This window comes from Alligator mississippiensis, chromosome 10 (assembly GCF_030867095.1).
Source record: "Alligator mississippiensis isolate rAllMis1 chromosome 10, rAllMis1, whole genome shotgun sequence".
Lineage (NCBI taxonomy): Eukaryota > Metazoa > Chordata > Crocodylia > Alligatoridae > Alligator > Alligator mississippiensis.
Window position 1 is genome coordinate 17,219,721 of NC_081833.1, and position 14,599 is coordinate 17,234,319.

The window sequence follows — 14,599 nt, forward strand, 5'->3', positions numbered from 1 at the left end:
ACTGCTTCAAGGAAAATCTTAAGGAAAATCATCCTGTGTACCCAGACCTCCAACAAAGCAACTGAGAAGGCAAATCCTCTGGTGGCTGGAAATGATTCAGGGTTGATTGGAATCACTCTCATTTCTCACATGTCCTCTTTCTGACAGGAATGATCACTAAAGGAACAGTGCGACCCGCTCCCTTTGTAACAAGAGGTTTGTGTCACACTTCCCCATTGCATTGTCACTGTGTGGAAAGCCACTACCTGTATACATGATGCAATAATGATCAGCCTCGTCCTGGGCTTGGACTCCAGTGATGGTCAATGTGGCCGTGTTACCAGACTTGGAACCAGAGAACCGGTCCAAGACACCAGAGTGTCTGTTATTATTTTTGTCCATCATGAGCGGGGGGGCACTCCCAGGTTTCTGTTGGTACCAACTCACTCCGTTGCTACCAGTGCTACTCCCCGTACAGGTGAGAGTAGCAGTTTGTCCAGGAGAGATGGACACCGAGGGCGGATGAGTCAAGAGAGAATACGAGGAGGAGTGGGGCCAAGGTGGGCCGCAGCTCCCTGCCCCCAACAGCAGGTAGCTGCAGAAGAAGGAGCACTAGCTGGCTCCCCCACTGCTGCTTGCCTGCTGCGGGCTTGGACTGGAGCAGGGCTGGCTCCCAGCAGCAGCATGCATAAGGGGGACCCGTGCCCCACAAATGTGGGCAGGGGAAGGCTAGTTATGCACTGTGGCTTGTGTTCCTGGTCCTGCTGCCCTCCCCCAGGGTCTCGGCAGGGCACAGTGTGGCTGTACAGGAAAGCTGCTTGCTTGCAGCAGATCCCCACATGCACCAGGATGTGAGTCCAACTGTGGCTGTGTGTCCATGTCCACTCACCCCCAGGCTTTGTGGACCTGAGCAGTGCTGACCCCTGCCATTCTGCTCCCTGCACCTGTTTGCAGCAATAAGGGTTGGATTCAAGTTTTAAGAGGTCTCAAATAAGTTTAGCTTTGGCTCGCGCCCCGACCCAGAAACCTGAGACAACTAGATTGAAACTCCCTTACAAGCAATGTCTCAACAAAACCCAGGCCAACTTCCCCAGAAAAAAGGGAAAGTGACTCTGTTACTCTGGGCTGTTAAAACACAGTTGCAGCATCCCAGCCACATTTCCAGGTTTCAGACGTTGACGCTGAGCACTGAAAAGAGCCCCGAGTTTGCTGAAACTTCTTTCCACATCAGCCGAAGAACCACTGCATATTTTGCCAGGTTGGGAATGCGGTCTTCAGCAGCCATCCACAACTGAACAGGATCCTCAGCATCTGCAAACCCATCTTTTACAATTCCTAAATACACTGGCCATTCCATGCTGCACTCACTGGGCAGCTTCAAGTCGGATTTCACTGTTTCATAGTCTGGAGAAACAGAACCAATTTGTTTAGGAGCTTTCACTAAAAGGGAATTTATTAAAGTTACAAAGCGATCCACTTGCTTGGAGGTCTTCACCAAGTAATTTCTGCCAAAGCAACTATATGAGCAGAGCAATGAATATGTGCACAGTTTGACCATAGACCACAAAGCACATTATTCCAAGCCTTCACCATGTAGCTTGCACTGTCTCTTACAAATGCCAATATTCGCTCAAGAGGCATGGCAAAATCCATCAGACAGGAAATCAAGGCCTGTGCACTGGTGGCACGATTAACTTTCCTCAGGCACACTGTCTTTACTAGCTGTGGAGTGGGAATGCAAGCATGCTTAGGAGGCTGCACCTTGAGCACCTGAAAGAAAATGTTGAGAACTGATCAGCTCTGGAAGTCATATGCTTTGTCACCAATGACGGCAATGAGGTTTCCCTCAAAGTCTTTAAGTAGGTGCTGTTGTTCCTCTTCAAAAAGAGCTGGTAGGTGGGAATACAGTTGATCTGACTTGGGAATGGCACCGCTTCCATTAATGTATTTGCTCAAAAAATCCCTGACAACAGGTAAATCCATTTTATGCCGAGGAACGTCTGCTTTTAAACACATTGGGATAAAATCCATTGTGGCGGTGTCACGGTGGGCTTTGGCAGCTATATGGTATAAAGCCAGGCACTCCAGCAGGGATCAGAGGTTTGCACGGGGGAATCGCTCACCCCCAGCCCTGCCCCACAATGCTCCAGCCACCGCAAGCCCCATGTACCTCTTCTTAGGCTCTACAAGCAAGTGGAGCCTGACCCAACACTTGGTACTAAATACCTCAGCCCCACCCTTCCCCATTTCCCTTCCCCTCCGCACCTTTCCCGTCTCTTTTGCAAACAGGGCTTGCAAGCTGTAACTCAGCCAGCTTGCAGAGCTCTTTGCAAAAGCAGGGAAATCCACGGTTTTCTCTGCTAAAAAAGGAAATCTGTGTTTTCTCTGCTAAAACCAGGAAATCCACATTTTTCTTTGTTTTTCCGCTGGAAATGGAAAGCCCGGATCCCTGGTTATAAGTGATAAAGCCAATAAAGCACCTTTTGCTTCTTTAATAAATGTATAATGTGCACCATTCCTTACACAGTGATATAGCTCCATGCAGGACGGGTCCAATGCACTTCCCTCTTCTCTTAATATCAGGTCAGGCAGTAAAACGAGGGTTAATGTTCCAAAACGAGGGTTAATATTCCTGTAGCTCAAATTCATCCGGGGCCTAGACCTGTGGGGCTGAATCTCCTCCCCTCTATGGATCTAGCGCTGGAAGATTGGGCCCATTGGTAGGAAAAGCATCAGATCCTCTACGTGGCCTGAACAGCCAACATGTCTGCAGGGACCCACCAGGGCTTCTTGCTTTCTCTGGGAAGATAAAGAAGGGCCTTCACCCTTCCAGTGTCACTGGCCCCTGTGTGCTACAGAAGGGGCCCTGCAGCAGTTGCTCTGAGACCGATAGAAATGGGAAAGTCAGATTGTGCCAGGAAACGCTTGCTGAATGAGTGACCCATACGGCATTCGCTGCTGGTACTGCTGGAGATGACAGTGACCATTTCTGTCTCCAGTGAAGAAAGCTGAACAATTTTACCCTGAAAAATCAGGCCCTGGAAATACCACCAGCAGCACACACTGTGCAGGAAAGCCAGGGACAGCATTAAACATGGTAGAAAAAAAATGCTAGTCCCATGTCTGTGGGGAATTGGTCACATTAATTGCCGGCAGTAATGAGAGTAGAAACCCCTTCTTAAACAGGATGCTGAAAAAATGATCATGTCACCCAAAATGAGAATGAGGACATAGGTAGAAATGGCACCAGGCAGAGGACTTTCCTTTTGCTTTGATGTGTTAGGCTCCAGCTCTGAGGCCAAGCAAGTCCCTGCAGAGCTCAGGCTCAGGGAAAGCAGCAGAGGTTCTTGTCTCACTTCCCCATACAGCCACGGCTGCGGTGCTACACACCACACGTTCAGTTGTACTCCGCACTTCAAGGGAGCAGCAGAGAGGGATTTTGTGACCCCTGGATATGGGGTCAAAAAACTCACAGAGAAAAAAGTGTACTAGTTCACGCATAGGCAGAGTGCGCTGCTCAAAACCAGAGCTGGGCTACTGTGAGCTGGCCTGTGGCTGCCAGCCAGGCTCTGTGCAGCAGAATCACTGCTGCTGCAGCCCTGGGAAGACCCCAGGTAAGACTGCTGGGGCCAGCCCATTGCTGGGACCTGACTCCCCTACTGCCCCCAGGGTAACTTCATACAGGACAATGGTGCAGGCTTTCCCCATCGACAACCAGTGGTGGCACAAGGTGCGCCGCTGCTACTTGTCTCCAGGGATCCAAACATCCACACCATGTATGGACACGGCCATTGAATTTAGGGTGCACCACAGGTTACTCCTGTTGCTCCATTGTCTGCAGCTGTTCAGCCCCTTGTCTACTCACTCAGCCTGAAACTTTTCCAGGGTTGTCTGAACGCTCTGTGTTCCTCCTCTGTTGGGACAGACACGACCCCATGCACTCGCTGAACAAGGACAGCCAGGTTAACACCCTTTGGTCATGAGTATTTGGACAAGTCAGAGCAAGACTAGAGCAGGGCTAGTAGAGAATGGGGAAATTCTGGAAAACTACACCACCCCTCAGGGGTCCCGCACAGCGCATGTGGGTTTCCATTCCTTGGAGCACACAAATCCTGGGGGACTTTCTTGCAATCAAGGATGGATTTTCTGGGCCCTACAGATCAATTAGCTGAAGTTTCATTAATACCAGAGGTGGTTGTATCAAGCCGCATGTGTGGTTAGCAGAGGTGAGACCACCTCATTTAAATATGCCTTTTCATCAGCTTGTGATTTATTAGCCATCTGGGAAGAATGTAGACATAGGTAGAGGAGTCTTGTCCAATCCTGCTCCTACCTTAAAGCTCAGGCAGCTTCACCGATGCTAATGAAGCCTCCTTTCCCCTCTTCCTAACATCAGCACAGACAGTCAAACAAGGGTCTCGTAGCTCAGATACAACCTGTGTGTTGAACCCAGGGCTGCATCTGCTCCCCCTTCAGACAAGACTGAACATGCTGGGACCTGTAGGGAAAAGCGCATCCAAAAATCCAAAGTTCAGATCTAATATATTCCACTTGCAAAGGGCACCTAAGGCATCTTCCCCACCAGGGAACAGAGTGGGCATGAAAGGTAGAACACAAAAGAGAGCTGAATATCTTAAGACACATTCTGGTATTAGCCCCATGGGTGCAATTCTCCAACCTGTTCATGGACATGGACCTGTGCATAGATGGCTCTAAAGAAGGTTGCGAGCAATGGCACTGCAGCAGTGTGGATCTGATTGGTTGCTTGTGTCATACACAGAAAGGGCCACGACAGCCGCAGAGAAGATTAAGGCAGAAACTGTGGCGGTGACATGGGGTTTGGGAAACAGGTGTGCAAGATTCCCTGACTCACCATATGGTTGTAGACCAGTGATTCTCAGCCAGGGCACTGCGGCACTATTTGCAGGGCACTGGCACTGCAACTGCACCGTGGAGCCTTGATCTTACTGGGAAGCAGGCACTGCACCTTCCAGACACATCTACAATACTTCTGGCAGGGGGGCTCCTGCTTTAGCACTGCTGGATAGTGGGGGACACAAAACTATTCAGGGTGCTGCTTATTCACATATTGGGGAGTGCTGGAAACCTGAGGTGCAAAGAGATCCTTTCCCAGAAGACAGAGCTGTGGGGTGAGAAGAAACGCCAGCAGACAGATGTGTGACTTTCCAGCTGTGACAGCTGTACTGTGTGGCCATGAGCTGGGCCTCTGTTTCCTCATTCATCAAATGAGCATCACTTCTTATCTTATGGTTCTTGACTACTGTCCTTCAACCGAATAGCCAAGCATCGTCTCTTCATACTGATACAGTATAACAGGGCTTAGGGGCATTAATGACATTTTTCCATGTTTGAGATCTAATGTCTTCCAGTCTACATTTTTTGTTATTAGTTAGATGTTCTTCATTTACTCTTTGTTCTGCACTTTTGGGCATGGAGAGGAGATCAGGTTTCTACCTTGCCTGGTTGAGGATTGTTGTGTACAAGGAGTTGTGATTATTTTGTGTGTAACCTGCATTGTGCAAAGGGCTGCATGCTACAGTGAGCCAGAGCTCAGGGAGCCACCAATTCCTGCTTCTAGAGTTTAGAAACACTGAACAAGAATTCACAATCTTCAAAAGGTAACCTTCCTCTCAGTCCCCCTCCATGTCCTACAGGTCTCCAGTAGAAAGGGCTATCCCTAGAGTATGGTGAATAGGGGCAACCGCTCCAGGCCCCGCGGTTCTGCGGCCCTGCAGAGATGGGCAGAATGGCCGCAGCCCCTCACACTGCTCACATGCTGTGCAGGTGCTATAGTGGGTTTGGCTTCTCACCTGGAATCCTGCTGGTCGTCCTAACAAAGGTGAAAGCCAACAATGAATCCTTACATCTACCTGTTTTCTTCTTCCCCTCCAGGGTCTCTAGCCCAGTACATGCTGTCTCAGTCATCTTCAGTGTCTGTGTTTTCAGGACAAACAGCTGAGCTCACTTGCACAGGAGGATATGTTGGTAGCAACAAGATGAGCTGGTATGAGAAGAAACCTGGCAGTGTCCCTGTGCTTATAATTTTATATGAGGATCTAAATAGCGGTGAAATCCCTGACCGATTCTCTGTTTCCAAACCTGGAAATGTGGCTACGATGACCATCACTGGAGTTCAAGCTGGGATGAGTCTGATTATTACTGTGCAGCTTATGATAAAGACTGTAGCTTTTGACGCAGTGGTACAGTGTGGTGCAGAAGTGAGATTCAAAACTCCTGTTGTCAGAGGGAGTGTACCACAGTTATTTTAGTGGAAGCTCTTGTCAGGATGGGAAAAATGTGTGAAATAGTTTTACTTCCATGATAACCAAGCTGGGAGCTGCTGAGAGAAACAAGTATCCTCCTTGTGGTCACCTGCACGATCTGTCTATGTGGCTTGGCTTTTTTGGGCATTTATAATGTGGAGTGCAGAAGGAGCAGAGAGCGGTATTTGAATTCATGCTCACACTGAAACCGTAATTGTGGCTTCTCTGCTGCTTGGTTCTGTGTCAGTGCCATCACCCACCGGGGCAGGAAGTCAGCTGGGGTCAAAGGATCCCAGCAAGATTAGCATCCAAACACTTCTCGAATGAGTCCAGAGTAAGTGCCTGCACCACCTCTGGTGGGAGTCTATTTTAGGCCCTGGGGCTCGGGCAGTAAAGAAATGTTTCCTTGTGTGAAGCCTAAAAAGGTCTTGGAGGGTTTTATGACCGTTGGTCTTTGTTTTTCCTCGGGGTGCTCTGGTGAACACACCTGCTCCCAGGTCCTGATGTACACCCCTTGTATACTTATAAGCAGCCACCAGGTCCAACCTGAGCCTGTGGTTTTCCAGGCTGAAGAGTCCCATGCCTCTCAGCCTTTCTCCGTAAGGCCTATTCTCTTGCCTTCTGATCATGTGCGTGGCTCTCCTCTGGACTCTCTCAAACATCTTGACATCCTTCTTGAATTGCGGAGCCCAGAACTGGATGCAGTACTCCACCTGCAGCCTCACCAAGCCCGAGTACAGCAGGAGGATGACATCCTGAGATTTACTTGAGAAGCATCTATGGATGCAAGCCAGAGTATTGCTTTCTCTACCAGCTGTGACATCGCATTGGTGGCTCACGCTATCCTGTGGTCAATCACGACCCCCAAGTCTCTTTCAGCCATGGTGCTAGCAAGCGTAGAACTGCCGAGCTTATCAGCGTGATGTGGGTTTTTTCTGCTGAAGTGGAATACTTTGCATTATTTCTATTATTTCTCCCTCACACACGTGTGGGAATGGGGCAGAAGCAGGAGAAGGGACTGATGGGATACAGGAGAGGAGGAGAGGGAGCTGGAGCTTCAGGCCAGGCCCTCCTAGACAAAGTCCCGTCTGTGAGTTCAAGGAGTGCTCTGGCCACCATCAGGCAGACGAGCAGATGAAATGCTCAAGTCTTAGGGATGTTTGTGATACTTTTCCCCTTTTGAGGTGTAAATTCTGCCCTTGTGAAAGATGTGTTACTGATTATTTACACTGTACACAACAGCTCTCTCTGTCTCAGAGAGGACTTGTTTCAGGTGGGTGTGTTCATGGTTTCAGCTCGGTTGGCTGGGTATAAGGTGATTATATGGTGCTGGCTCCTCCATAGTGTTCATAGTTCTTCACACAAGTTCCCACAGGTGATGTGGAGACAGTGGATATCTGAGCAGGCCATGACTGGTGGCACTAATGCAGAACCAGGCAGTAGGGAAGTCACAGTTCTTCCTTCCCAAGCTTGAAAACACTGAAGGTGAGTTCACACTATTGTCAAATGTTGCCCTTCACCTTCCTTTCCATGTCCTAAATGCTCAATAGGAGCCCTTCTGTGTAGGCAGATGTCCCTGAGACAGAGGAGAGGGCGCTTGTGCTGCAGAACTTCACAGAAGTTGTTTTGGGGACTACAATCACATTTCATGTGCTTTCCCTGAAGCAGTGGGTGCTCTCACTGAAGAAGAGATGCATTCCCTCTGTCAGCTGCAGTTTTTCCAGAAAATAAAAGGCTGGCATTCTCTGAGAGATGCTTTGTGGCTAAAATGTTTGAAAGCTGCCCTCTGCTCACTGGCTCTGCTCACATCTCCCTCCCTCAGATTAGAAGTCATGGGGAGAAGGGGGAGATTTAGGGTCCCTATTTTCCTCCCACTCTCACATGTGTGAATCAGGATTGTGACACCCTGATGCCCACTTAATCACCAAAGCCCACTTCTCTGGGGCAGGACAGGGACATTTCTGAGGTGCAACTAGAAATGCCACAGCTCCAGGAAAAGAAAAGGGGCGAAGGGACAGATCATAGCTGAGAAAGGAGAGGTGGGAACAGGGAGTCCAATGAGGCTGTTGTTGGGGGGAGGCAGGTCCGTGCGCGAGGGGAGGACCCTGGAGGCAGAAGGCAGAGGTTTGATGTAAACTACCAGAGATGTTCTGTACGACTGGGCCCAGGATACATCTCTGAGCCTCCTCTTCCTCCGACATGAAATGAGCAGCGTATCATATCTTGTGGACTCCTCTCATCCCTGAAACCAGTACCTGAGCACCTTCCTCATGAAACTGGTATGATCTCCAAAGTCCCTAGTGGGGCATGTGGCACTATTCCCCTTTACAAGTTACAAACTTTGGGAGTAATCCTGTATTTGTACTTAATCTTAGATATTGTGGCACTTTCCTTTTCCTTTGATTCATTGTTCTGCTTTTGTTTATGGGCCGCTGGCTTCCAGACACAGGGGTGGATACGAGGATTAAAAAGGAAGAGGCTGGTTTTTACACTTGACTTCTGAGCACAAGGATGTGTCACTGCTCAAGGCCTCCATGCTGCTTGCCCTGGGTGTGGTGCAAACACAAGTGTGACCACACATCCCTAACTGGGTAGGACAGTCCGAAAGGGTGAAAATCAAGTTCCTATCCTGCACTGAATGACTCCAGGATGATATTTGTCCCAGGTTCCCCTCCACACAGTGAAACCATAGGAACTATCCTCCCAGTATCATGTGCAGGGATTCGGGTTTCCTACCCACTGTGGAAAACCGCAGGGAAACTGTGGTTTCCTTTTGGCATTAGCTGTGGTGGCGACAGTGCTGAGCTGTGTCGCGCTCTGCTGCTGGGCGAGGAAGGGGAGCTTTGCCATGGTAGCACGGCTGGCACAGGGTTTCTGGTGATAGCAGCAACATCAAGTTTGTCTGCTCTGCAGCACGGGATCACACCTGCTGGGCTGTGGAGGGCCCCAGGAGAAAGGGCAGCAGGGCAGAGACCTAAACCCTGTAGAGGACAGCCCACATCCTCCCCCACCCCCATGTACTCTGCTTAGCTCTGTTCTGGTTGTGCCATCTGCAGGGGGTTGCAAATGGGGTGGAGGGCTTGGGATTGGGTGAACACGTGTCCCACTTTTGCATTTTCAAAAGATGGTCACACGGAGACGGCCAACATCTGAACAAGCAGTAGTGACCGTAGTGACATGGAACCAGGGCACAGGGAGATCACATTGCTTTCTTTCACAATTGTTTTGAAGGCAAAAAAGTGAATCCTCCTTCTTACAACTATCACTCATTTCCCAGCCCCTCTCTCCGTGCAATGCTTCTGGGACAATCATCCTGTGTACCCAGACCTCCAAGGAAGCAAATAAGAAGGCAAATACTTCAGGGGCTGGAAAGGATTCAGGATTGATAGGAATCACTCTCATTTCGCACGTCTCCTTTCCGACAGGAATGAAATCTAAAGGCACAGTGTGAACCTCTCCCTTTGTAACAAGAGGTTTGTGTCGCACTTCCCCATTGCACTGTGTCATTGTGTGGAGAGCTACTGCCACTATCATAAGCACTGCAGTAATAATCAGCCTCATCCACGGCTTGGACTCCAGTGATGGTCAATGTGGCCGTGTTACCGGACTTGGAACCAGAGAACCGGTCCGAGATACCGGAGGGTCTGTTATTATTATAGTACATAACAGTCAGGGGGGCACTCCCAGGTTTCTGTTGGTACCAATTCTCTCCATAGCTACCGATGCTACTGCCCGTGCAGGTGATCGTAGCAGTTTGTCCGGGAGAGACGGACACCGAAGGCGGCTGAGTCGGCGTGGTCTGAGCAAGACAACCTGGAACAAGAGAGAACACACAGGCATGAAATAACCCCTCGTATCGAGATCTGCAGGCAGCCAGGGGACAAAACCCCCATTTCAGCACCTGAGCAGCACATGAGCAATACGAGGAGGAGCGGGGCCAAGGCCATGGTGGAAAATTCAGACCAGCTCTGCCTCCTCAAGGAAACCAGTCGCTGGCTGGGACCATTCAAGTCTCTATAAATGCCCACAGCTGAGATCGGCCCCTTCATGTAAATCTGCCCTCTGCTCACTGGCTGCTGCTGGCACCTTATTCCTGCCGATGAGAAAACCCCGGAGGAGAAGGGAGGGACTCTGCGGCCCGTGCTCCTCCCATGTGCACTGGTGTCAGCCCATATTGTGATCACTTAAGAGAGGTCAAAGAACCTGGGGAAACTGCCTTGTTTTTTTTTTTTTTTACAAGGAGATAATTAAAGAAACCCCACAGCCAGGACCCCCTGCTGCCCGTTTTCTCACCAAGAACCATTTTACAGGCCTCGTCCACTGTTTCTGGTTAGAAACTCCCGTGTCGAAATACAAGGGAGATTAGAGACTGGAGCAACAATCTCTGCTTAACAAGGACATGTTACCTGAGAGGTGACTCTGTCCTTGGGACTGTGGACAAGAGGCGGACAGTGGGACTCACCTCAAAGAAGGTCCCCTGGACTTCACAACATGAGGCATCACTCTGATCTCACATTGACACATCTGGTGTTCAGCCTCTATCAGCATCTAGAAACATGATTCAAGGCATATCAAGGAAGTGTGACTGAGAGATCTGTGAGTTGAATCAATCTTAGAAGTATTTGCAGCTGCACGCGAGTTGTGGAAGAGTTTCTTTTCTCTGCTCGCTGAGTTATTTCTTTTCTTTTACATTCACTTATTTGAGGGACAAGGGTGTTGTCCCATTCCCAAGTTTTGTGAGCAGGCATTTCCGCTCTGCAAGGGGCTGTCACAGCTCTGTGTGTTTGTGCATCCTTTGCATGAAAAGGCCTTTGAATCTGCTTTCCATGGGTGCTGGAAATCTTGAATCATTCACAATCCACCCAGATGCATTCCTGGCTCTGTGGAGCTTGTGTCCCCCATGGTCACTGGAACAGAAACAGATTTCCTCCTGTTTTTGACAATTTATGGGTACAGATTGCCCCCTGGTGTTTCTACTCACAATGTAGCCCAGTCTACTACCCATCGCACTGTGCATGTCCCTGCAGATTGGAGAGGGGTGTGACACCCTCTGTTCCTGCTCTGCAACCTCTGGACAAAGCTGGACCAAGTAACGGCTCCAAAGGGGGAATCACTGGGGGCCCTGCCTTCCAGATAAGACTGTGGGAAGCCCAAAGGATCAGATTCTACTTTAGCTACTGATTTTAAGAGCTCATGTGACACCAAAGCCCAGAAATATGATGTGAAAAGGCCAGATACCACCACGCTCGGTGTGGTTAGCCAGTAGGATTTGCTGGTCCGCTGAGGCATGCACCTCACTGCGCCTGACCCCCTATGAAGGTCCGAGTGCCTCCCCAGGGGTGCCTCACGTCTGCCTGACCTCCTTCCTGGAGCACACCCACTATCCTGGGGTCACCGCTCCCACCACCCAGGATTTAGGACTATTTCCAGGCCCTGTGTCCCCTGGGTACAGGTTAGAGAGGTATCACACAATAACCTCAGAGCAAACAGTGTAGCTGGGTAGCCTTTGAACACGCATCTTCTTTACAGCAAACTAAATTTCTAGATAAAGTTCAAGTAAGTTATTCACACGTAGCATCCAGTGGCTGATTAGCTTTCCTCTGGAGGCAGGCAGTTCATGGTGTGTCAGTAAGTTTCCTGTGAGGTCCCCATCTCTGCCTAGTCTGTTGCTCACATGTTGCCCAATATGGTCCTCTCCCCGTCTTCCGGGAAGAAGGGCTCTTAAATAACTTCTCGTGACCTCATCACTAAGGTCCCATCAGAAGGAGCCCCTTTGGCTGAAGCCCAGTGCTTTCAAATGACCTCACCTTCAGGCCCATGAAGACCAAATGTTGTTGGGTGTTATCTAATCAAATTAAAAAGCATCACCGGAAAACTCAGAGATTGACGTATCTTGCGCCACTGCCCCTCTGCCATGAGGTTAGGGCCAAAACAAAAGAGACTAGGTTCGCTCCCCCTGTACCTGCTTGAGTTCATGTAGTAGCCATAACCTGGGGCACTCAGACTGACAGACAGGTAAGGACACAATGCAAGTAGAAACCAAATAGAAGAGGCTGGGAAGATACTGAGCTGGTTTTTGCCTGTCAGGACCACAGAAAGCTTTTCCATTGCCATTTCATTTGTCACCAGGTGGTCGAAGAGGTGGTTGCAGCCTCTCCACTGTATAGTAACACAGGTCATTGCTTGCCAGGCAGTGACGCTCTTTAGCCTCCATTAGCACAGGAATATCTGTGTCTCCTCTCTGAAATGCAGCAGGCAGGGGAGCTGTTCCCAGTGCCATGCACATGGGGAAGTTATATCCAATTAGAGAAACCACCTGGATTGCTCTGCTAGGGTTGGGCTAATCCACTCCCCTAAGGGTCCATCTGGGATACAGACTCCCAGCTGACAACCTCCCTGGCACACGGAGACTGCAGGACAGGCTGGAGTAACAACACGGAGCCAGGCAGGCAAGGGAATGGGACACCATTCATGATGTACTGTCTTCAAGCAAAGATAATTATGGAGTCACACAGGTCCAGTTTTCCTCTTCTCTTCTGTCTCCCACCATCTCCACTACAGCGACATCACCATGGGGATGGAGAAGCAGTAACCTGTTTGTCACACCTCACGGGAACAGTTTCTTGGGATACAGAACAGCTCCTTTCCCTGCCTCCATCCTGCTTGTCTTCCTCTTTGTGTGGAAGAAATCAAACTTTGCATTGTAATTGTATTAGAATTGGCAGAGCCATCTAGGTTTATTTAAAGCTATACAAGTGATCGCAAGGAGGGGGTCTCAAAGGAACTCTGACCTCTACAAATTTACAAGTGTATTTATACTTTAGACAGCGAGAAAAGATGCAGAGCTCAGACAAAGCAACCTTGAGAAAAACAGAAAAATGTTGATCATTCATTTGTCACACGTAAGCAGTTTACTTTTTCAGCAAACACGTTGTGTTTTGGGAACAGCTATCAGTGTTGTGGGTTTTTTGGGGGGTTTTTTGGTTCCTGGAAAGGAAGAGGTTAACATCTGCACACAGACAAAACAAGGCATGAAGGTTTTTCCTTATCTTAGAACAGTTTGAAACACATAACATCAGCATCAGCATCTTTGTCTCTTCTCTTTCTCTCTCTTCTTAGTTAAGTAAGAGGCCTGGTTAAACTTATTTCCACATTCCCCCCTTTTGGGCCTTTTTGGCCCAACATATTAGATATTTATAGCCATGGGCATTTTAATTTCTAATTCTTCTTTCTGTTTACTTTTTCACTATTTTAACATACATATCACAAAAGTCTGTCCAATTAAGGGATAAAGCAATCATGGGCACCCCTGTCATTGTACGAGGAGGCAAGTGGGGACATACCCAACATTTAGGAAACAGATACAGGCCTTTTTCCTTTCCTGAAGGCCATAATGGTGTTGTTGGGGTACATTTTCTTCGCTCTGTAGTGGCAAATCCTCTTCGCCAGTAGGCACTTGGCTCACTACTGGTCTTGAGCTCTCCTGTTGGCAGGCGCCAGGCTGACTACCAGTCTGTGGAGGCTGATTACAAGGTTGATATGGAGGAGACTCTAAGTCTAATGGGGCTGATGTTTTCTTAGTGTGTGAAGCATGGATCCACGGTTGGAGTCCTTGACACTTTATTGCAGTGTTGGTTGTCAGGAGTCCCTGGAATGGGCCTTTCCAGCGGGGTTCCAGCGATGACTTCCGTTGATGGACTTTTACATGGACCCAGTCACCAGGCAGGATGGATTGGCACGGCTCATCTGGTTCCTTGGGGAGAGCTGTTTGTACCTGGGAATGAAAAACATTAACACACTTCATTAGTGCCGTACAGTAGTCTAGAATAGTATCATCAAGTAGATGTATATCGCAAAAGTGGGAGGCAACAGGTGGTGAGGTGGGGAACCTCATCAGTCCTCCCATCAGTATTTCATGTGGGCTAAGTCCGGTCTTTCGATTGACAGTAGATCCCATACTCATAAGGGCTATGGGAAGTGCATCTGGCCGTTTCAAGTGAGTTTCAGCACAAATTTTGGCCAGTTTATTTTTTTAAATGCCGTTTTGGCATTCCACTTGGCCCGAGTCCTGTTGATAGTATGGACAATGAAAGCTCTGCTGGATTTGCAGGACTTTGCAGACTTCTTTCATTATCTGCCCAGTAAAATGAGTTTATGGATAAAGGAATACCAAACCTTGGAATAAAGTCTATGAGCAACCTTTTGCTCACACTGGTGGTATTAGCTTTTGCACATGGGTAGGCTTCTACCCATCCAGAGAACATACATACAATAACAAGAACATATTCATAAGAACAACATTTCTGCATTTGAATAAAATCTATTTGTAAATTTAC

At 48.9% G+C, this 14,599-nt stretch overlaps 1 gene segment (V, D, J or C); it reads right to left on the reverse strand.

The window, feature by feature from the left end:
• Nucleotides 1-1,147: 1,147 nt before the first annotated feature.
• LOC132243489 (immunoglobulin lambda variable 3-19-like) lies at nucleotides 1,148-10,210 on the reverse strand. The segment is given in 3 exon segments: nucleotides 1,148-1,383; nucleotides 9,750-10,076; nucleotides 10,165-10,210. Coding segments are annotated over 3 exon segments (609 nt in total).
• Nucleotides 10,211-14,599: the final 4,389 nt, after the last annotated feature.